At 43.2% G+C, this 25,420-nt stretch overlaps 1 protein-coding gene across 1 annotated transcript; it reads left to right on the plus strand.

Moving 5' to 3' along the window:
- The first annotated feature begins 1,471 nt into the window (after positions 1 to 1,471).
- Positions 1,472 to 21,079, plus strand: LOC130282794 (oocyte zinc finger protein XlCOF7.1-like). The gene is made up of 6 exons (XM_056531537.1): positions 1,472 to 1,626; positions 13,108 to 13,275; positions 13,364 to 13,549; positions 13,627 to 13,750; positions 14,294 to 15,806; positions 20,622 to 21,079. The coding sequence occupies exons 2-6, from the start codon at positions 13,186 to 13,188 to the stop codon at positions 20,698 to 20,700; spliced, it is 1,992 nt and encodes a 663-aa protein (XP_056387512.1). The 5' UTR covers positions 1,472 to 1,626; positions 13,108 to 13,185; the 3' UTR covers positions 20,701 to 21,079.
- The last annotated feature ends 4,341 nt before the right edge of the window (positions 21,080 to 25,420 follow it).

Consider the following 25,420-nt stretch of genomic DNA (forward strand, 5'->3'; position numbering starts at 1 on the left):
CGACCTGTTAGTTTAATAAATGTTTCTGAGTAGCCTTAGATCATTGTGCATGCCTCTTTGGCCTGTGGAAAATGAAAGAAGCAATCTGATTGGTTGCTATGGGCAACTGCACCACTCTTCCTCTGCACAGGTTTTGATAAATCTCCCCAATTGTGTTTTCTATCCCCCTCTTTTTTTTGCTTTCACTTGGACAGCACTCTGCCCCTCCCCCTCAGCCCAGCCCTATATAAATTTGGCAGGAAGCTGCATAGGGCCCCATTCTTCCTGGCAGTCTCCAAGTCTGACTGGGAACATATGGGGGGAGATTTATCAAAACCTGTGCAGAGGAAAAGGTGCCTAGTTGTCCATAGCATCCAATCAGATCGCTTCTTTTATTTTGCAGAGGTCTTTTTAAAAATAGAAGAAATCTAATTGGTTGGTATGGGCAACTTTTCCTCTGCACAGGTTTTGATAAATCTCCCACATGGTGAGTGAGCTTTTACATCTGTTCACACTGGTGCGGGGCTTTGTGGTGTCCATTGCTGCCGCGGCGGCATGTCTATGGGGAGGCGCGGCCCAGGGACTGGTTTGGGTGGCACTGGGGCTGCTCTGCCAGTTGGGTTGTTCCCCCCTGAGGGCACTGGTGTTGTGACAGTGGTGGTTGCTGCTCAGTGCTGTACCATTTTATGCTAGGGACCCACTACTTACAGGTGGCTGTGACGTGGCTTGCACTTCATGATAACAAAGTACGACCTGTTAGTTTAATAAATGTGGCTGAGAAGCCTTAGATCAAGGTGCATGTTGTGGATGTGCGACCATGTCTGCTTTTTCTATTAGAATTCGCTGGTATAGTATATGGTGCAACATTCCGGGAGGTGGAGGATTGGTTGGATAAATACCGGCCATTGCATTTTTATATTAAAAAATTCCGTCAGGGTGGCCAAAATACCGTCCAGGTGGCAGCCCTATGTACAGCCATTAGGTGCCCCAGACACAGTGTAGAGCCCTTAGGTGACCGATACATAGTGTAGTGCCTAGGTTGCCCGGACACTGTGTTGAGCCCTAGGGTGCCCCAAATACACAATGTACAGCCAGTCAGTTGCCCAATATACAGTGTACAGCCCATCTCACTTTCCTCCCATAGATAGTGCAGGGTATCTGGCATACAGTAGTTTTACCACACAGTTCCCCCTTCTAAGAAACAGAAGACTATGAGGCACATCACACAGCTTCCGGCAAACATTAACATAGTAACGTGAGGAAACACTCGCTGCCTCCTGCTGCCTGTAGGGGGAGCTGGATGCCTATGGAATTATAACGAGATATTTAGCAAACCCGGAACCTGCTACCGGGAGAGTTTGCCCCGGTGGATTTCGCCGTGACTCCCATATGATTGTTGGTGACAGGTTACTGTGTGTTACACTTTTCTACTCATGATGAGACTTTGTTGCCTACATAACCCGGAAGTTGGTTGGAACGCATCACAGGAAGTGCCTGGTCAGCTGACCCCCACACCGGAAGTGAGGGGATCGCTGGGCTGAATGTGTTTTCTGTCATTGTTGGGGCTGAGGAGTCATCGGGATCTTCATGTCATTCCTGCTCTGTCGCCAGTATATTGTATCAGATCCCGTCCCGTGGTCGTCACAGGTGAGATCACCCTATATATACACATATACTGCTGGGAAGCTTACCTCTGTCACCTGGAGAGTTATATACCTCAGTCACTGCTCTGTATATACAGGAGTGCCAATGTACTGCTCTATATATCACAAATCTGGTTGGGAAACACTGGCCTATACTGTTCTGTATATCAGCAATACACCTCCTATATGATGAATTCTACATACCTCCTTATAAGAACCCTTTATCATGTGATTTCTTACCATATATATATATATATATATACGCCTCTGTGTACCATTTGTCATAAATATAACTACCATATATGCTTATATACTGTGATATAGATCCCTATATAATGTCCTTATATTTCATATACATATGTCATGCATCACATCCCTAATGTATTTTACCTGTATATTTACCCCGTATATTACTCTGCCCCATTATATGATGTTTCATTTACATCCCTATATACCAATATCATATACATACCTATATGAAATATACTGCTGCAAAGACCTACAATACCATACACATCTTTTTTAATATACTGCTACATATATATATATATATATATATATATATAATATCTTATCTATATGAAATATACTGCTCCATACACTTACAATATCATATAAATATGTATATGAAATATACTGCACTCTCTCTCTCGTGCGATATTAATGCCAATTACCAAACATATTGCACCAATCACCATCCCATTTACTACATATGCTATAACCCTCACATCAGAAACATACTACATATTATAATAGTTACATCTTTGCATTGCACTCTCATCTATTGTGCTCATCATTAAAGAGGTACTCCACTGGAAAACATGTTTTTGTTTTTTGTTTTGTTTTTTTTAAATCAACTGATGACAGGAAGTTAATCCTTCTAGTACTTATAAGCTTCTGGATGCTCCACAGGAAGTTATTTTCTTTTTTAATTTCTTTTTTGCCTGACCACAGTGCTCTCTGCTGACACCTCTGTCCATATAAGGAACTGTCCAAAGCAGGAGTGGTTTGCTATGGGGATTTGCTCCTACTCTGGACAGTTCCTAAAATGAACAGAGGTGTCAGCAGGGAGCACTGTGGTCAGACAGAAATGAAATTTAAAAAGTAAATAACTTCCTGTGGAGCATACAGAAGCTTATAAATACTGTAAGGATTAAGATTTTTTAATAGAATTAATTTACAAATCTGTTTAACTTTCTGTCACCAGTTGAATAAAATAAAAATAAAAAGTTTTCCAGTGGAGTATACCCCTTTAAATAGTAATACATAACCCCCTTGTATCCTTGGTACATGATGGGGGAGATTCATCAAAGAATGTGCAGAGGAAAATGCCGACCAGTAGCATATAGCAACCAATCAGATTTCTTCTTTCATTGTTGTAAAGGCCTCTGAAAAATAAAAGAAGTGATTTGATAGGTTACTATGGGCAACTGGTTAACTTTTCCTCTGCAAAGGTCTTGATGAATCTCCCCCATTGTACCTATAGCTATATCCCATATGCTACTTGATAGTGAATCCCAGTACTAAACACTGCACCCTACAGTTGTTAGTCATCACATTATTGTACAGAAACTGTATACAGTAGCAAAAATTGAATATCCTGCACTCACCGCTCAATATGAGACTCAAAGCTCCTTTTCGCATCAGCCGGGGGACCAGGACTGCAGACGTGCATGGGTGCTCAGAGGCGACTGCAGTCACCTCTGAGCGCCCATGCACGTCTGCAGTCCTGGTCTCCCGGCTGATCCGGAAAGGAGCTTCGAGTCCCACATTGAGCGGTGAGTGCAGGATATTCCATTTTTGCTACCGTATACAATACAGTAATTTAGGTGCACTACTGTGGTAGATGTATACAATGACATTGGCTATCCCTCAACACTGATGTTAAAATTGAGACATTCGCCAGTATATCCTTATATGAAGGACACACCAGAGCCCGCACACCAACGTCAAGGTTTCTCAAGTGGCACGGGACCTAGCGCTAAACCAACCTGTGCTTGATAAGCAAAACCAGGGACCATTGGGCAATTACAGCAGCATTAGGTGTTTCCCTTAGCAACAGACCACAAGGGCAGGATCTGCACCCCCAGCATAAATGCACAACTGCATTTGGGGTTGAGCACCTCCAGCCATTTGAGACCACGTCTTTGTTGTTGTTTAAATCTTATATTTGGAGTTGTATAAACTCACCTTTATTACTATTATAGGCAGCATTAAAGGGGTACTACCGTGATGACAACTTATCCCCTATCTAAAGGATCGGGGTAAGTTGCCTGATTGCACGGGGTCCTGCTGCTGGGGACCCCCACGATCTCGCACGCAGCACCCCGCTCTCATCAGGCCCCAGAGCGAACATCCGCTCCGGGTCTGATGACTGTGCCGGTGATCGTGACGTCACAGCTCTGCCCCCCCCCCCCCTGTGACGTCACAGCTTTGCCCCCCCCTGTGACGTCACGCTCCCCCCCCCCTGTGACGTCACGCTCCCCCCCCCCCCCCCCCCTGTGACGTCACGCTCCGCTACCTCAATGCAAGTCTATGTCAGGGGCGAGACAGCTGTCTCGCCCCCTGCCATAGACTTACTTTGAGGGTCGGAGCGTGACGTCACGATACATCGGCCCCATGATCGGCAGTCATCATACCCAGAGCAATGTTTACTCCGGGGCCTGATGAGAGCGGGGTGCTGTGTGCGAGATCCCGGAGGTCCCCAGCGGCAGGACCCCTCGTGATCAGGCAACTTATCCCCTATCCTTTAGATAGGGGATAAGTTGTCAGCACGGTAGTACCCCTTTAAGGTTCACCTGTGAGGCCAGCAACATATCAGCTTACTTGGGTGGGGCTCATAGTCTGCCTCCCTCCTCCCATTGTATGTGTGCTCAGTCACACTGGAGGTATTACTGGGAGCAGTCTATAAGTTGGACCTAATGCTTTTGTAATTGCCCACTGGCCCCTGGTTTTGCTTATCACGCACAGGTAGGTTAGCGTTAGGTCCCGTGCCACTTGAGAAACCTTGGCATTGGTGTGTGGGCTCAGGTATGTCCTTCATACAAGGATAAACTGGCTAATGTCTCAATTTTACATCAGTGTTGAGGGATTAGCCAGTGTCATTGTATACATCTACCACAGTAGTGCACCTAAATTTCTGTATTGTATTATTCTAATTGTTACACATCCACACCGTTTATCTGGTGTAGGATCTTATTGTGGCACTTGTAGTCCGCTGCAGGCATCCTCCATTGTATGCATTTTTATGCTGGGGATCGCCCTTAGCAACGGACTACAAGGGCAGGATCTGCTCCCCCAGTATATATGCACAACCGCATTTGGGGTTGAGCACCTCCAGCCATTTGAGACCACGTCTTTGTTGTTGTTTGCTACTGTATACAGTTTATGCTAAGCTCTAACCTTATATCACGTTCTAGCACCTCCAGAGACTCAATGGGGGAGATTTATGAACAGATTTAGGCTGGGTTCACACTACGTTTTGTCCCATACGGGAGCGCATACGGCAGGGGGGAGCTAAAATCTCGCGCTCCCGTATGTGACCGTATGCGCTCCCGTATGCCATTCATTTCAATGAGCCGACCGGAGTGAAACGTTCGGTCCGGTCAGCTCATTTTTGCGCCGTATGCGCTTTTACAACCGGACCTAAAACTGTGGTCAACCACGGTTTTAGGTCCGGTTGTAAAAGCGCATACGGGTCAAAAATGAGCCGACCGGACCGAACGTTTCACTCCGGTCGGCTCATTGAAATGAATGGCATACGGGAGCGCATACGGTCACATACGGGAGCGCGAGATTTTAGCTCCCCCCTGCCGTATGCGCTCCCGTATGGGACAAAACGTAGTGTGAACCCAGCCTTAGACTGTTTTTTCCTGTCTAAAATTCTCACAGAAGGTCGCAGTCTAAATACATGCAACTTTTGCTTTAGGGGATTTTTAGAACATGATGCATTCTAGTCTATTTTAGATGGGGGGGGGGGGAAATGCATTGGTGCTGAATTTATCAATAGCGACTTTTCGGCGAAAAGTCGCATTGGCCGAAAGTACGTTGAAATGTCAGAACATGCTGGAGCAGGTTTAAATACAGTCTAAACAGTAGATCCCGAAGTCCGTGCGCAGAATTTATCAAGAGCCGTGTGACTCTTCATAAATCAGGCGCACAATAGACCGGCCTAACCCTTTGTAGGTTGGTCTGTATTGATGTGGGAAATAGAAAACTTTGATAACCCCCCCCCCCCCCCCCCCCCCCCCATTGTTTGTGTTGCGTACCTGCCGCACTGTTACATGCCATTCCCACCCGGGTATAGATATAGGCCCAGATTTATCCCCCAGCAACCAATCACAGCTCAGCTAACGAGCTGAGGTAAAGTGAAAGCTGAGCTGTGATTTGTTGCTGTGGAAGAATCTCTCCACTTTTTCTCACACAGTTTGATAAATCTGGGCCTATTATAGAGTGCATATCTAGTGGTGCCATCCCGTATCTTTCTACAGACACGTACATCATTTTACAGACTTGTACAAAATCATATGTCCCCTTCTGTTAACCCCTTAAGGACGGACCCATTTTTTTACCATAATGACCAGGCTCTTTTTAAAGTTTGACATGTATCTCTTTAAATGGTCATAACTTTAGAACGCTTTTTCTGAGCGGAGCGATTCTGAGGTTTGTTTTTTCGTGACATATTGTACTTTATATAAGTGGTGCATTTCTGTTGACACGTAGCATTTTTTTGTGAAAAACTGGAAAATGTATTTTTTTAATGATGTACACTGTGCGGTAAAGGTGATTATGGCGATACCCATTTTATATAGATTTCTATGTTTTTCCTTTTCTGAGCAAGATTCTTTTTCTGCCGTTCATTTTCTAACAGCCGTAACTTTTTTATTTTTTGTCCTACTCCATTGAGTAAGGGCTTATTTTTTGCGGGATGAACTTGACTTTTTATTGGTATCATTTTTGCGATACGTGCTACCTTTTTTGATCTTTTTTATTCTGCTATTTGTACCAAAATTGGTGAATTTTGCCCTTTTTCTTTTTTTTTGTTTTGTTTTTACACCATTAACAGTGTGGTATAATTTACATTACAGTTTTATAGTACACGTCATTACAGACGTGGCAATACCTATTATGTATATGATTTGTGTTTTTTATGTTTTTTGGTGATAATGCAGGGCTTATATTTGGAAAGGGGCATTTTTATATATATATATATATATATATATATAATATATATATATATATATAATTTTTTACACTTCATACTTTTGTTGAAGAACTTTTTAGTTTATTTTTTACACCTTTTACAGGTTATACTAAGCTCTTCGGCAGCTGCGGCGGGACTCTGGCTGTGATTGACAGCCGGGTCCCGCCGCCGATCTCTTGTGTTGCCCGTGGCAGTGCCAGAGATGGCTAGGACGTATGCATAAGTCCCAGCGTGCGAATGTGTCTGGTGCACACGTCCTATATGCACACGTCCTATATCGGGAAGGGGTTAAAGGCAGAAACCCCCACAATGCTCCCTGAAATAAATTAAAACTGACTAAAGGAATAATTAATAAAAACGTATGGGAAATGAACTGATCATCAGAAGATCGGATTTGGCTTTTGAATTGTGGTTCAACAGAATCATTAAAAAAAACTAAATAATGAAACTGTCTTGGACAATTGATGTAACCTGAACTTAAAGCGTAACTGTCATGGATATTGTACCCCCCAGACTAATACCATGATAGTATAGATGATGATATGTGTAATGCAGCTGTACTTTTGTCTGCTGTTTATTACTCTTTATCAGCAGGAAATCGTTTTATCGTGCGGTCAGCAACAGTTGGATAGGCGTGTCTGGGGATCATAATGCCCCACCTCCGCCACACCTATCCCCTGTAAGTGGGCGCTGGACCACTGTGTGATTGACACACAAGTCCCCACCCCTCCATGTCCATGATGTGCGGGCCGGCGTGACTCCACTGAGCCTATACATATAATGTGCATCTTTACGTTATATGAAATACAGTGCCCGTACTCCTCCTCTTTCTTCTCATGGTGCCGGAGACGCGCTGCTTCTGCTTTCACTATAGGCAGTGAGCTCGCTCCCGTTGTCTGCCGCCAGCTCAGTGCACCTGAGCAGTGCTAGAGGCAGGGAGCGAGCTCACTGCCTATAGTGAAAGCAGAAGCAGCGTGTCTCCGGCACCATGAGAAGAAAGAGGAGGAGTACGGGCACTGTATTTCATATAACATAAAGATGCACATTATATGTATAGGCTCAGTGGAGTCCTGCCGGCCCGCACATCATGGACATCGGGGGGTGGGGACTTGTGTGTCAATCACACAGTGGTCCAGCGCCCACTTACAGGGGATAGGCATGGCGGAGGTGGGGCATTACGATCCCCAGACACGCCTATCCAACTGTTGCTGACCGCACGATAAAACGATTTCCTGCTGATAAAGAGTGATAAACAGCAGCCAAAAGTACAGCTGCATTACACATATCATCATCTATACTATCATGGTATTAGTCTGGGGGGGATAATTTCCATGACAGTTGCGCTTTAATATTATGTTGCACAATCTTTTAAAGGGGTACTCCACTGGAAAACATTTTTTTTAATCAACTGGTGTCAGAAAGTTAAAGAGATTTGTAAATTACTTCTATTAAAAAAATCTTAATCCTTTCATTACTTATCAGCTGCTGTATGATCCACAGGAAGTTCTTTTCTTTTTTGAATTTCTTTTCTGTCTCCACAGTGCTCTCTGCTGACACCTTTGTCCATGTCAGGAACTGTACTGGACAGGAGAGGTTTGCTATGGGGATTTGCTCCTACTCTGGACAATTCCTGACATGGACAGAGGTGTCAGCAGAGAGCACTGTGGTCAGAAAGAAAGGAAATTCAAAAAGAAAAGAACTTCCTGTGGATCATACAGCAGCTGATAAGTACTGGAAGGATTAAGATTAAATAGATTTACAAATCTATTTAACGTTCTGGCACCAGTTGAGTTAACCCGGCAGTTTGTGAGCTGGCAGCGCGGCATGCAGCTCAAAGAGGTGGGTGCCGAATGCAAGATTGCGGGGATCCCCAGAACTAAAGGTGTAATGAATAAAAATGTACTGGATATGAACTGATCATCAGAAGATCGTACTTTTTAAAAAAAAATTAAATTTTTTTAATTTTTATTGTGGTTCAACGGAATCCTGTAAAAAAAACAAAATAATGAAACTGTCCTGGCCAAAAATGATATAACCTGAACTTAGTGTTATGTTGCACAACCTTTTAAAGGGGTACTACCGTGCTGACAACTTATCCCCTATCAAAATGATAGGGGATAAGTTGCCTGATCGCACGGGGTCCCGCCGCTGGGGACCTCCGTTATCTCGCACGCAGCACCCTGCTCTCATCAGGTCCCGGAGCGAACATCTGCTCCGGGTCTGATAACGGGGCCGGTGATTGTGACGTCACAGCTCCGCCCCCTCAATACAAGTTCATGGTAGGGGCGAGACAGCTGTCTCGCACCCTGCCATAGACTTACATTGAGGGGGCGGAACATGACGTCACATGGGGGCAGAGCCGTGACGTCACTAAACACCGGCCCGTGATCGGCAGTCATCAGACCCAGAGCGATGTTCGCTCCGGGACCTGATTAGAGCGGGGTGCTGCGTGCGAGATCGCGGGGTGCTGCGTGCGAGATCGCGGGGGTCCTCAGCGGCGGGACCCCGTGCGATCAGGCAACTTATCCCCTATCATTTAGATAGGGGATAAGCTGTCAGCACGGTAGTACCCCTTTAAGGCAGTCAATGCAATCCAATGATTTCTGTAACTCTCAATAAGGGTACATTCCCACTCGGCGTATTTGCTGCGTATTTGCTGCTGCGTATTTTATTTTCTCTGTTGAAGTCAATGGGTAGGAAAATACGCAGCACCAAATACGCAGCAAAATACGCCGTGTGGGAACGTACCCTTAGGGTGCATTCCCACATGGCGTATTTTGCTGCGTATTTTCCTACCCATTGACTTCAACAGGGAAAATAAAATACGCAGCAGCAAATACGCCGTGTGGGAACGTACCCTTAGTGATGAGCGGCATATGCCATATTTGAATTTGTGATATTTCGAGAATATTTGGACGAATATTCATCCTATATTCCCGAAATTTGCATATTTGACATTCACGGTTATTTTCACTTTGCGTAAATGTGTATGCGGATAACTATTTACCTATCTATCTATCCATCTCCTAATTCTTGGTCTATACAGAAGTGATAATGGGTCTATGACATTTTTCATTTTGAATATTGTCGTGTCATATTCACGAATATCTTCTCTATCTACCTATCTAATTTTAGTGACGATATTTGCAAATATGAGAATATTCGTGAATATTCACTCTCCAGTCTAATACAGTAAATAGTATAGGAGCCTTCTTTAGACCACTAGCTGGAAGCGGGGAGGGATAAGATCACTGTGATGTGTTCTGTGTGAAAAAAAATAAATAAAAATATATAGCGCTATAGCCGCCATATTTGTGAATATGCAAAATTTGAGATAAATATTTGAATTGCGAATTTTCGCGCTCAACACTACTCTCGGTGACACTTCTCCAGGTATCTTGGCTCCACTCCTCATAAGATCCTGCTCCAGCTGTCTCAGGTATAACGGTGTCTTCTCCAGGCGTCGTGTCTCAGCTCCTTCCACAGATGTTCAATAGGATCCAGATCAGGGCTCATAGACCCCACTTCACAATAGTCCAGTGTTTTGCTCTTACCCATTCTTATTGTTTTTAGCTGTTGCGTTTTGGGTCATTATCCTGTTGGAGGGAGGACCCATGACCTGTGCCTGAGACCAAGCTTCCTGACTCTGGGCCGCACATTTCACTTCAGAATGCCTCGATAGTCTTTAGATTTCATTGACCCCTGTACAGATTTAACTGAAAGACTGAAATCCTGTAGACAACATGTACAGGATTGCCTGAAGTTTGCCAATGAACCTCTGAGTCATTCAGATGTTCATTGGCAAACGTCAGACAGGCCTGTACATGAGCTTTCTTGAGCAAGGGGACCTTGTGAGTGCTGCAGGATTTCAAGCCTTCACAGCGTAGTACAGTGTTTCCCAACCAGTGTGCCTCCAGCTGTTGCAAAACTACTACTCCCAGCATGCCCGGACAGCCTTTGGCTGTCCGGGCATGCTGGGAGTTGTAGTTTTGCAACAGCTGGAGGCACACTGGTTGGGAAACACTGGCGTAGTGTGTTTACTTGGTGACTATGGTCCCAGGTACCTTGAGATCATTGGCAAAATCCTCACTGTTCACTGAAACTTTAAAGGGGTACTCCAGTGGAAAATTTTTTTTTTTTTTTTTTAATCAACTGGTGCCAGAAAGTTAAACAGATTTGTGAATTATTTCTATTTAAAAAAAAATCTTAATCCCTCCAGTACTTATTAGCTGCTGAGTACTACAGAGGAAATTCTTTTCTTTTTGGAACACAGAGCTCTCTGCTGACATCATGAGCACAGTGCTCTCTGCTGACATCTCTGTCCATTTTAGGAACTGTCCAGAGTAGGAGAAAATCCCCAGAGCAGCATACGTTTTCTATGGGGATTTTCTCCTACTCTGGACAGTTCTTAAAATGGACAGAGATGTCAGCAGAGAGCACTGTGCTCATGATGTCAGCAGAGAGCTCTGTGTTCCAAAAAGAAAAGAATTTCCTCTGTAGTATTCAGCAGCTAATAAGTACTGGAAGGATTACGTTTTTTTTTTAATAGAAGTTATTTACAAATCTGTTTAACTTTCTGGCACCAGTTGATTTAAAAAAAAAAAAGTTTTCCACTGGAGTACCCCTTTAGAAGGTGAGATCTTGCATAAAGACCCTGACCAAGAGGGACTGACTTAAAGGGGTACTCTGGTGGAAACTTTTTTTTTTTTAAATAAATCAACTGGTGCCAAAAAGTTAAACAGATTTGTAAATTACTTCTATTAAAAAATCTTGATCCTTCCTGTACTTATCAGCTGCTTTATACTACAGAGGAAATTTTCTTTTTGGATTTCTTTTCTGTCTGTCCACAGTGCTCTTTTCTTCCATTTTAGGAACTGTCCGGAGCAGCATGTGTTTGCTGTGGCGATTTTCTCCTGCTCTGGACAGTTCCTGACATGGACAGAGGTGTCAGCAGAGAGCACTGTGGTCAGATAGAAAAGAAATTAAAAAAAGATAAGAACTTCCAAGTGTGTTGTATATGTCATGGATGATATTATGCACCAGGATACATCATGACTAATTCATGTGTACACTCTGGGGGAGATTTAGCAATACCTGTGGAGAGGCAAATTTGTCCAGTTGCCCATAGCAACCAATCAGATCGCTTTTTTCATTTTCCAGAGGCTTTGTTAAAAATGTAAGAAGCGATCTGATTGGTTGCAATGGGAAATTGGGCAGCTTTGCCTCTCCACTGGTTTTGATAAATCTCCCCCCTCTGAATCCCGTTTTATGCTGGTTACTGGCATACTTGTTAGGCTGGGTTCACACTACGATTTGTAACTACGGTTCCTGTATACAGCTGGGAGGAGGGGGCGGGGCTTAATTGAGGCGCCCGCACTCAGCCGTATAGGGGAACCGTATTTAATGCATATCTATGAGCTGACCGGAGTGAACCGCAGCCCCCGGTCGGCTGCTTTTTTGGCCGTATGCGGTTTCCCGACCGTAGGCAAAAACGCGGTCGACCACCTTTTTGCCTGCGGTCGGGAAACCGCATACGGCCGAAAAAGCAGTTGACCAGAGGCTGCGGTTCACTCTGGTCGGCTCATAGACATGCATTAAATACGGTTCCCCTATACGTCTGAGTGCGGGTGCCGCGATTAAGCTCCCCCCTCCTCCTCCCAGCCGTATACAGGAACCGTAGTTACAAATCGTAGTGTGAACCCAGCCTAATACACGTAAGAGCTGGTTATACCAAATCACCCATATACAGTGACCCCCCCGACCTACGATGGCCCGTGATGGTCTCCTACCTGTCCTCGGGGCTCCGGACCGTCCCTTTCGGGATCCCCTGCATCGCCTGCGCTCTCCTTCATCGTCATCACGTTGCCGCGCTGCCTTACCGTCATCCAATAGGAGCGGCGTGCGTAGTGACGTGATGGCGGCGTCGGAGAGAGAGGATCCTCGGGAAGCAGAGATGTCCGGAGCAGCGGGGACACCCCAGGGACGCAGCAACAGCCATGGAGGGCGACATCCAGGGCAGCGGTGACGGGTCCGGAGCAGCGGGGACAGGTGAGTATTACATCCTATACTTTGCACGGATCCCTCAACATACCATGGTTTCAACAAACGATGGTTCGTTTGGAAAGGATTACCATCATATGTTGAGGGACCACTGTATCTGTAACACACTTTAAAAAAAAAAAAAAAAAAAAAATTTTTTAAATCCTAACCAGTTGTATATAATATAATGTATAATAAACAATATAAAAACATATTTTTTTCTTCTTCTTTTTTTTGTTATAGGATACTTGTGTATGAAATGTGTGTCTATGAAACAAAGTTTGAGTGAAGAAACCTCTCCATGTGTTTCCGTTCAAGTTCATGCCTGGCAAGATGCAGAAAGACAGAGGTCAAGTGACAGAGACTATATTAAGTCTGACCCTGAGGATCATCTACTTGTTGACTGGAGGGGTGAGAAATGTGTCGCGTTTTGTAATGCTGTTTTATGTACATCATGGATGCTTCTATTGAGAGATAAGTTTCCATTCTCAATCCATAGGAATATGTAATTGAGAAAAAAACAGGTGGAAACAAAGCAACCAGAGGTGACTGTGTATCAGGAAACCTAGAAAAGATTCGGCGTCCTGTCAGGGAGTCTTCAGCTCGCTGTGGAAGAGATGGGACAGACAATTATCAGAAGATCTCAGAAGTCGCCAACATGATTGTTTGTCTGCTGACAGGAGAGGTGAGCGCTGCTGGGAAAATATATAGTAAACATAATGAAGGTATCTGAATAATGACTTGTATTATTGTGTGTATCAGGTTCCTGTGCGATGTCAGGATGTTACAGTCTATTTCTCCATGGAAGAGTGGGAGTATTTAGAAGAACATAAAGATCTGTACAAAGATGTTATGACACAGGACCTCGGGCTCCCCTCTTCACGAGGTAAGAGATGTTTTTAGGGTTAAAGGGGTACTCCGCTGCTCAGTGTTTGGAACAAACTGTTCCGAACACTGGAGTCGGCGCTGGGAGCTCGTGACATCATAGGGGCGGGGCTATGACGTCAAGAGCTCCCACCGCCGGCTCCAGCGTTTGGAACAGTTTTTTTTCCACACGCCGAGCAGCAGAGTACCCCTTTAACATGTTAAATTTTCTGGGATATCCCATATGATCATAACTTTTTTGTGGTTTTCTACTTGTGCACAATAAAAACATAAACAAACAGCAGCTTGTGATGTCATAGCTCCGCCCCCTCAATGCAAGTCTATGGGAGGGGCATGACAGCCATCATGCCCCCTCCCATAGACTTGCATTGAGGGGGCAAGGTGTGATGTCATGAAGGGGCGGGGCTATGATGTCACGAGCTCCCGACTCCAGTGTTCGGAACAGTTTGTTCCAAATGCTGAGCAGTGGAGTACTCCTTTAATAACTAAAATCTTATTCATACAATTTTACTTATCTCTCTAAAATTATATTATTATTTTTCAGGTCACAAAAATATTGAGGAAATGCTTGAAGAACATGTTAGACCAGAGTCATCCCCAGAATATTCCGATCTTCATTCCCCTGTAAAACTTTCTAAATGTGATGGGAATCCAGATATTTTAGTGAACAACTTACAGAAAGAATCCATCTCGTGTGACGAAGAGGACGACATATCAGATACAGATCTTACACATCAGTATTCATCCTGCACTATTAATATGAAAGCTGTTGAGTGTGAAGAAGAGGATATCATAGATGTTGACATTTATATACCTGTAGATCACCCAATACAATCTCCATCTACTGCTATATCTGGAAAATTGATCACAAGTGAGGGTCAATACCAGGAGGACGATGACGTTATTACCATCCCAGATAATTCTCCGACTCATATTGGTGTCACTGAAGAGTGTGATTGGTCTGACGATGAAAAAATGAGCTATCAGGACGTCTTGGAGAAGCCCAAGAACTCCATTAGGAACTTGTATCATAAGGCTTTTTCTTTTGATGTCCAAACGCGACTTAATAAAGATAAAAAGGGTAATGCCTCACTATGTGAGGGACCTTCAACTAAAATCATTGACCATGAGGTTGATGACTCTAAATCCTTTATCTGCAGTGAATGTGGAAAGTGTCTTCCTACTGAGTCAGATCTGGCGACCCACCTGGAGGGTCATATTGAAGCAAGCAAGTGTTCAGGAGTAAATAGAAGGAAATCCTTTACTAGTAACCCTATTCCAAAACATGATTTTAATGGCGAAGAAAAGTTTCAATGTCGTCTCTGTGGATTATGTTTCAACAATACAGTTGAGCTTGTCACCCACCATCAGATTCATATCAAGAAACCATATCCCTGTTCAGTATGTGGACGAGGATTTTACAGTCGTTCTGGTCTGGTCACACATCAGAAAACCCATGCATTCAAGAGACTTTATGATTGTCCCACATGTGGCAAAACGTTTATTTCTAACGCTCATCTGATGTTACATCAGGAGGTACATGGTGAGGGTGGAGACAGTTCAGGAACAGGGGCTGATACTGGAGACAGTTCTGGAGGAGTCTCTGATATGAATGAATATCAGCATTTTGGAACCCAAGAGAAATTATTTTCCTGCTCTATATGTGGTGAATGTTTCTATAGCAGTGGACAGTTTTTACAGCATCAGAAAAGCCACTTCAAGAATGACCCTCTTATGTGCCCTGAGTGTGGAAAGATTTTCATGAGGAAGTCGGGACTCTCCAAGCATCGGAGAGTTGTCCACCAGGGACACGTAGCTCTGGCATGTGCTGTGTGCGGGAAAGGCTTTGCTTGCAAATCGGAGCTCGCTAGACATATGACTGTTCACTCAGGACAGAAACCGTACACCTGTACGGAGTGTGGAAAATGCTTCTCCTTTAAATCAGCTCTCGTAAGGCATCAGAGGATTCACAGTGGAGACAGGCTGCAGTACTGCCCTGAATGTGGGAAAGGATTTTCATGCAACTCTGAGCTTCTTCGGCATCAATCTGTTCATCAGTAAATATTTTTTATATTTTGCATAAATAAGAGTTGATTTATAACTAAACTTCATTCAGAACCTGAAGGAGAACTCTGGCTTTAAACTTTATTATTTTATTTTTTTTAAGCCTGCACACAAAAAAAAAACTGACTTAACGCCCGCTGCTCCCCTGATGCCTTCCTTGTTGCCAGGGGTCGTCACAGCAGACTGTTTAGCTAATCGTCGGCCAGTTTTTTGCTAAGCAGTGTATTGGGCCCAGCACCAGGAAGAAAAGCGGGGCTCCATACATCACACTGCCACTAAGCCCATAGCTGACTGAGGCTGGAAATCACTGCAGACAGCGGTTAGCTGAGCGTCAGTCTAACATGTCAACCCCTGGTAACAAGGAGGAGGACCGCATCAGAGGACGGGCAGAGATATTTAATGCCAGAAGCCTGGGCAGGTTTTTTATTTTTATAAATTTTTTAAGTTTAAAGCTGGAGTGACAAGACTTGTCAAACATTTTCATAGACCATGGTCTCAGTGCTCAGACCCCCACTAATCACTATTATAGCCAGGAGAAATGCACAAGCCTCACTCCACAACTCCACGGAGCCTGTCACCTACGTCGATTTGGATAGAGCGGCAAGCTGAGGAAATAAGTGCTCAACCGCGTGCTCTACCCCCGCCCCCCCCCCCTTCTCGGCTATATCTAGTGATTGGTGGAGGCCTCACTACTTAGACACATGTTTGTGTGACATGTCAAATTTTTTTTTATTTTTTTAATAACGGTTATGCTTTAATAAATTGTCTGATCCATATTTCCCCACATGTCATTCTCACAGGGGTCTATAAAGGTAAAGTATGAGTTTTTTGGTAGGGTCATCCTCTCATTGCAGAGCTACTATAGTTGTCTCTTTGCCTAAAATAGGGTCTCTGATTGTTTTAATGGTCTAACAACATTAAAGGGGTTGTCCACTGAAAAATAACTTATTCCATATTCACAGGATAGGGAAGAAGTGTCTAATCGTGGAGGTCCAATAAATCTCTAGCAAAACCCCTTAGAAATAAATGTATGTGCCATCTACAGCACATGCTCTGTGGTCCCGTTCTAGAGATCGCAGGACTATAGGGGATAGGTTATTTTCACTGGACAACCCATTAAGTAAAAACTTAGTGACCCCCTGGTTCTGGCCACTTCTTATGCAGCCTCAGGGTCATATATCAGGTTACTGAACCCCTTGAAATTGAAGAAAGGGGGGGGGGTGATTAAGGTTATCTACAGTATAAGCTGAATTTTGGAAATATTAAGGACACAGCCTGTTTCTGCCTTAGGGACACAGCCAATTTTAATTTTGTTTTGCTTTTTATTTTTCCCTCCTTGCCTCCTAAGAGTCATAATACAGGGCCATATGCAGGCTTACTTTTTGTGAGACCACTTGTACTTTGAAATTACACTTTTAATTTTACCATAAAATATACGAAGTAAAAGGGCTTATTTTTTGTGCCATGACCTGTAGATTTTATTGGTACCATTGTAATGTAAATTAGATGTTTATTTTTTATTTTTTTTATACTATTCATCATGCAGGATCAGTAACATGACACTTATCATAAATTGGACAAATTTGCTCATTAGGATACCAAATATGTTTATTTTATTTTTTTAACATTTTTGTATTAAATGAGAAAAGAGGGTGACATTTTTTTAATTTTTTTTTACTGAGGAAGAGGCTTTTAAAATTATTTTTAGGGCCCCCTAGGGGACTCATCAATGCTATGCTATTGCATGGTATTGATCAGACAGAGATTAGCGTTCTGCTAGTAGTGCCTTTCTGAGGCAGGCATTATTAGCAGATCGGATTATGGCCAGCACAAAGGCCTTCAGGTGCAGTCACATTGTGGGGGTGCCGATCGGACAGGATCTGCTCCTGCCACTGATGCTCCTAAGTGCTCCGATTGTTGCATTTAAGGGGTTAATTGACGACATCAGCATGATGTCTGATGTTGGTCATTAATGGTGAGTGACGGCTGCTGATAGGAGCCATCACTCACCAACTATGAAGAGAGTTTAGCTCTGGATCTCGCTTTATAGCATAGTAACACAAGCATACCGTAAATGTAAGGCACTCCTCTTTAAAGCCCTGGTGGCATTGCTATATATTTACGGTGCTTGTCCTCAAATAGTTAAAGAAGTGGTCAGTCCAAAAAAATTTGAGGATTTTTTTTTTTTTATCATTTTGTTGTTTCAGGTGCCCCAAGTCCAACAGTAGTTGTACATTCTTGCTATATCCCAAAGTTCCCGAAATATATCGATTTTTACTGTTAGGTTCATCTCTATGTATCCCTAAATAGTCAGATGGGTGGGTACTTGCTATACTTGGGGTGCAATTTAGAGCTTCATTATTCACGACTTGTTAGTCATTTTCCCTGCCCTCACTATAGTAATTACAGCCCATTTTACAGTGAGGTTCCCGTCCATCGGTCAATTCAGTGAAAAGTACATGGGGTGATGTAGCATGAAAGCAAAAATGGTGTTTAAATCAGGACACCCAGTATAAAACTCAACCATTTCCTTTGGTGGAATCTCATGGTGTGTAAAATGCCTTATAGCTCATAGTTTAAAGCGCAACTATCATAAACTCGGGGCTATATAACCTATAGACAGCCTTTGTACTGTGTGCAGATTGTGTCTACAGCAGTGTTTTTACCTTATTTCTTCCGGCTTTTATCACCCCAAAAAATCGTTTTTGAGAGCAGCTTTACACAGTTGGATAGGCATGGTGCCAGGTTCGCAATGCCCTGCCGCCACCACGCCTATCCCCTGTGCATCAGCGCTGGGACCGCTGTGTGAATGACACACAGGTCCCAGCGCATGCACCCCTTAGCTTATCTGACGTGCTTGCCGCGGCGTGTTATCCTGGACCATCAGATAAGCTAAGGGGCACATGCGCTGGGACCTGTGTGTCAATCACACAGCGGTCCCAGCGCTGACTTACAGAGAATAGGCATGACTCCGGCAGGGCATTGCAAACCTCGCGCCACACCTATCCGACTATGCAGCTGCCATCAAAAACGTTTTTTGGGGTGATAAAAGCCGGCAGAAATAAGGTAAAAACACTGCTATAGACACAATCTGCACACAGTACAAAGGCTGTGTGTAGGTTATATGGCCCCAAGTTCATGACCGTTGCGCTTTAATATAGTAAGGGGGGGGGGGAGACTATATGGCATGGGCACTTGCATGGGCTGCTAAATTCTTCATGTAAGTGTCACTTTCAGGAGTGGGGAGGACACTTGTCCAGAATACAACTAGACTGACTGCTTCTTGTCCGCATCCATCCACAGATTACATCACAGTCACATTAGTTACGTCCATTAAATGGACAGCAAGCTCTGAAATACTTTAAAATTATTATAGGGATTTACTAGAAGAAGATAGAGGCGGCACTTTATATAAATTAAGCTTGAGTCTCCTATGTTTGAGCAGTAATGTTGCAGTGGGTCAATCCACTCTTTGCTTTTGGCTTTTATTTCGGGACTTTGGATAGGGGTGCAGTTGGTGAATCAGTCATTTTTATATGGGGGGGGGGGACTTCAGTTTACATTGGGACAGAAAATCACAGTAATTTCTGATTTAATTTTATGATTGTGATGGTCCAACCTCTGGGACAGTGTTTCCAAACCAGGGTGCCTCCAGCTGTTGTAAAACTACAACTCCCAGGATGCCTGGACAGCCGAAGGCTGGGAGTTGTAGTTTTGCAACAGCTGGAGGCACCCTGGTTGGGAAATACTGCTCTAGGACCTCCACCAATAGTGAGAATGAAAGGAACTTAGTGCTGAATTGCCTTCTGAGTTTCCCCCCGGCACAGTGGAGTCCATAGTCACCCAGCTGTGCAGGAAAAAAAATCAGAAGAGAAGGCAGCACTACAGTCTCTTCATTCTTAAAGGGGTTCTTTACCCCTAGACATCTTACCCCTATCCAAAGGATAGGAGATAAGATGTCTGATCGTGGGGGGTCTCGCCGCTGGGGATCCCCACATTCTCGGCTGTGGCACCCCAGACATCCGGTGCACGGAGCGAACTTCGCTCTGTGCCGGATGACTGGCGATGTGGGGCAGAGGCTCGTGACGTCACGGCCATGCCCCCTCAATGCAAGTCTATGGTAGGGGGCATGACGACAGTCATGCCCCCTCCCATAGACATGCATTGAGGGTATGTGGCCGTGACATCACTAGCCTCTGCCGCTGCACCCGACGCTATGAACGAACGCTGGGTGCCACAGGGAGATCACAGGGGTCCCCAGCGGCAGGACCAACGTGATCAGACATTTTATGCCTCATCCTTTGGATGGAGGCATAAATATAGGTCAGAAGAGGCCAGCAGTATGTTGGATAGCCTGTCTTGACATAGTGCACATGGGGCTGCTTTTTTGTAGACCGATAATTTACATTTGTAAAAATGTATGTTATTGAAGCCCAAATTTTAGTTTAGGTTATAGGAAAAAGGCTCCAATGTTTTTATATAAAAATTGAGATTTATAGTAGTCTATCATAGTCTGTAGTAGTCACAGAAACAAACTCATGTCTGTTATAGAGGAGCCAAGTACGAGGTTCCTTGACCCCATCACCCCCTAGTCTAGTCATTTTGTTGTATTTTAGAGGTGTCACACACACACTCTGTACTTCACTTCCCTACAGGACCTGAGATCAATACAAACAGTTATGTTAATTTTAACTAAAATTCAATATTTAACCCTTTGCATCATATTACTGTAAAATTATATTTAACAAAAAGTTCTATAATATATGGAAATGTAAAGTAATGCGTATGTTTTCTTTTTTCTGTTACAGGAGTCTATATCTGACTGTTCTGCCTATGGATAAACCAATTGACTATCACACTACAGGGAGCATCTCAGGAGAAGCCTAAGAAAATATGTTTTATAATGTACACTCTCTCTTTAAACTCAGGTTTATCTATTTGAAAACATAAAGCTCACCTTTGCTCAAAACCTGAAATTCCTGGTATGACTGCATTGAATGCACCGTCCAATGTTCGAGGCATGCACAAGGACAAACAAAGCAGCTATACAGGGTTAGGAGCCCACCAAAGACCTTATCATATCTTATTTTACTGGACACTTGTAAATTTGGCATTGGGGAAAGATATATTATAATAGTGAAAGGTTAAAGTAGAGTTAGGCTGGGTTCACATCACGTTTTTGCCATACTATTTTCAATCCGTTTTTCTAAAGAAAACCGTATGGCAAAAAAACGGATGGAACAGTATGGGAAAAAGTAAACCGTATGCGTTTTTAAACAGTATACTGTTTTTAAAAGTGCATACAGTTCCGTCCGTTTTAATAGGAAAAAAAAAAAACATACGTTTTTGAAAATTTTGTCCATTTTTAATAGGAGGGGTCTTGGGTGGGGACTTTAGGATTCAAATGCACATGTGCAAAGTAAAACCGTATACGTTTTTCCCGTATGGAACCGTATACATGTGCGTTGCCCATCGATGTCCATGTTAAAAAAAAAAAAAAACTTATGCGGTTGCAGTACGGTTTTTAAACCAGAGTCAAAACCGTGGTTGACCACGATTTTGTCTCTGGTGTAAAAACCGTACTGCAACCGCATAAGTTTTTTTTAACATGGACGTCAATGGGAAACGCACATGTATACGGTTCCATACGGGAAAAACGTATACGGTTTTACTTTGCACATGCGCATTTGAATCCTAAAGTCCCCACCCAAGACCACTCCTATTAAAAATGGACAAAATTTTCAAAAACGTATGTTTTTTTTTCTATGAAAACGGACGGAACTATATGCACTTTTAAAAACGCATACGGTTTACTTTTTCCCATACTGTTCCATCCGGTTTTTTTTGCCATACGGTTTTCTTTAGAAAAATGGATTGAAAATAGTATGGCAAAAACGTGATGTGAACCCAGCCTTAAAGGGAATGTGTCATCAGAAAATTACTTATGTTTAAATCAAGTTTGTACATTGAGCATATTTTTTAAGAATTTTTGGTGATGGTTTTATTTCTACAATACTATCTTTATTTAACATAAAAAGGTGAAACTTAGAAGTTTTCACTCTAACCACTGAGCCCCCTTATAAGCTGACACTTCCTGTTATGTAGGGATCAGTTCTCAGAAGTTGTCTATTATTACAGAAAAGATAATAATAAACACAGCTTCCCCCCTCCATGCTTCAGACTGCAGGTTCCTATAGTCCATGTAGCTACTGTAAACCATATTTCTAAGGGTTCATTCACCTCACATTTTGGAGATATGGCTGCCAAATCCAGTGGAGGCATTTAAAAAAAAAACAAAAAAAAAAACGACTGTTTCCATATCCCCGACAGACCCATGTTGCGTCCCATTTATTTGAATGAGCTGGACAGGGTCAGCTAGTGTCTCTGGTTGGCTCATTTTAATTTGTTTTTGTTTCTGGTCCGAAACCACGGCCGACCATGGTTTTTAGTCCTGCAACAAAGCCAGGATACTGTCAAAAAATGAACCGACTAGAGTCACTATCTGACTTTTCCCGGCTCATTTAAATGAATGGAGTGTGGCACGGTCCGGCAGTGGTTGGTTTTCAAATTCTCCTACCAGATCCAGCTGCCGTATCCCCAAAACGTGATGTGACTGCATCCTAAATGCTGTTAACATTTCAGGCAAGATGGTTGCGCCCATAATGATGTACATGAAATAAAAAATATCTACAATCAAAAAATAAAAACACATTAGAAAAATAGAATTACAACAGTATCTGGTTTTAATTAGTAAAAAAACAAATGGTGATACATTCCCTTTATGCTGGCCATACACTAGATATTTTGGATGGCTGAAAAGGAAGACCATTACATGATGACCATCAGCGCTTTCTCTTGACACGAGAGAGTGTGGCATATGCCGAATAATGACCTAATGGATGCCGAATAAATATCTGTCAAAAACTTGATCTGTTGCCTTGAAAAATGTTTCATGCCAAGACCAGGCAACGGATCACGGCAGAGATTGGTGGTGACTTCTTGTCCAAGGCAACAGCATTTTTGGATCAATTATGAATAAACAAAGTTACGAGAAACAACTTTCAAGAACCACTAATGTATGGCCAGGTTTAGGCTTTAAATGGGAGTTTCTGGTTCTGTGGAGTAAGAAATTCTATGTTATTGGTGTAAAACAGTTTTTACTTATGTGAATGTTTTTATATGATTTGGAAAAAAAATTAAATATATTCTAGTCTTTGAGTAATAACTTGTGCTTAAGACAAAGCTTAGATTTTCACTATATTGTCACATAATACATGTTTTTGTTAACAAATGGTTGTTTATGGTTAACTTCTGTTCCAGAATTGTCCCATTTATAATTTTTTGGGGAGATTTTGTAATATTCTTCAAATGAAAAATAGAAGACATCAAAGTTGTGAAAAAAATCATCATCAAGGAAGTTCTAATATACAACCTTCTGGGGCAATTGGTCCATAAGTAGAGATGAGCGAACTTACAGTAATTCGATTTGTCACGAACTTCTCGGCTCGGCAGTTGATGATGACTTTTCCTGCATAAATTAGTTCAGCTTTCAGGTGCTCCGGTGGGCTGGAAAAGGTGGATACATTCCTAGAAAAGAGTCTCCTAGGACTGTATCCACCTTTTCCAGCCCACCGGAGCACCTGAAAGCTGAACTAATTTATGCAGGAAAAGTCATCAACTGCCGAGCCGAGAAGTTTGTGACAAATCTAATTTACTGTAAGTTCGCTCATCTCTATCCATAAGCCATGAAAGACATCACTGCCCATAAAGAAGCTGTAGACATTTTTACTTCTGTGTGAGGGACATATATACAAAACTGCAATAAAAACTGAAACATCTGTCCTCATTAGGGCCCCATTCACATTGTTTCCAATTGTCTGTCCTGTATGTTGGCAAAATGTTAAGAGATGGCAAAGCACAGCCCGATGTGTTGCCAACAGGTCTTTAGAATTCAATGGGTTGAACATGGCCTAATTGCAATACAGTGGCCCCTCGACATGATATTAATTGGTTCCAGGACCATTGTATGTTGAAACCATCATATGTTGAGTATATATCTCTATGGGAAAACTGTTAATTGGTTCCGGGACGACCATTGTATGTTGAGTGTATAGCTCCAGCTGTTGCATAACTACAACTCAAAGCATCAGTTGATGTCAGCTCTCTGCTGACATCTCTGCTTGTCTCGGGAACTGCACAGAGTAGAAGAGGTTTGCTATGGGGATTTGCTTCTAAACTGGGCGGTTCCCGAGACACGTGTCATCAGAGAGCACTTAGAAAAGAACAACTCAACTTCAGCAGCTCATAAGTACTGAAAGGATTAAGATTTTTTTAATAGAAGTAATTTAATCTGTTTAACTTTCTGGAGCCAGTTGATATATATATATATATATATATATATATATATATATATATATATAAGGAGATTTTTTATGCTTACCGTAAAATCTCTTTCTCGAAGAATCCATTGGGGGACACAGACCATGGGTGTATGCTGCTGTCTCTAGGAGGCTTGACACTATGGTAACAGAAAAGTCAGCTCCTCCCAGCAGGGTATACCCGCCCACAGGCACCTGAGGTAATCAGTTTTAGTCCCAGAGCAATAGGAGAAGACCTACAGGTGAAGAGAAAACCACAAACGGCCGAGCAATCAGAAGAAAAGGCAACTGAACACACTTTCGGACAGATAACTGAAATAGGAACACCAGAAAAAAGGGTGGGAGCTGTGTCCCCCAATGGATCCTTCAAGAAAGAGATTTTACGGTAAGCATAAAAAAAAAATCTCCTTTTCTCTATCGGCTCCATTGGGGGACACAGACCATGGGACGTACCAAAGCCATCCCTTGGGTGGGTAAGGAATCAGACAGGTGGACGGTGGACCACCGCTATCTACAACATCTTACAGCCCAGAGTAGCATCAACTGATGCAAAGGTATGAATCTGGTAGCACCTTGAGAAAGAGTGCAAAGACAACGACGCCGACGCCTTACAGAACTGCAAGGCCGAAGCCACGTAGCAGAGGGCCCAGGATGCCCCAAAAAACGGGTGGAATGAGCGGTAAGCTCCCAAAATGGTTGTCTTGTCCAACGACCACAACAGGTTGTGGAACAAACGCTTCCAGGGATGAGAAGGGGCCAGCCAAAAGGATGGTAGGACGATGTTTTCATTGAAATGAAAAAGCCAAAACCATATCAGGTACGAAGGACGGACCTGGACGGAAAACAAAAGAACTTGTCCTAGTATACAACCAGGAAGGGAGAACAGCAGGAGAGAGCTGCCAGCTCTGACACCATCCTAACAAAGAGAAGAGCAATAAGGAACGCCACCTTCCGTGGAAGGAGGCGAAGAGAAATGTCCCTGAGAGGTTCAAAAGGGGGGCCTTACAGGGCATCTAATACCAGGTGCAAGTCCCAAGAGAAAAAAGGGGACTAATAAGGAGAGGCAGCTTGTTCCACTCCCTGAACTAGGTTCGGACATGATAATTGAACGCCAGAGGACGTTGAAAAAGAATGGAAACGGCCGAACCTTTGACCCCTAAGGGAGCTGAAAGCCAACCACAACGGGAGAAAGGCTGAATTTCACACCAACAGAAATAAGACTGCCATGT

The sequence above is a fragment of the Hyla sarda genome, chromosome 7, assembly GCF_029499605.1.
Source record: "Hyla sarda isolate aHylSar1 chromosome 7, aHylSar1.hap1, whole genome shotgun sequence".
Classification (NCBI taxonomy): domain Eukaryota; kingdom Metazoa; phylum Chordata; class Amphibia; order Anura; family Hylidae; genus Hyla; species Hyla sarda.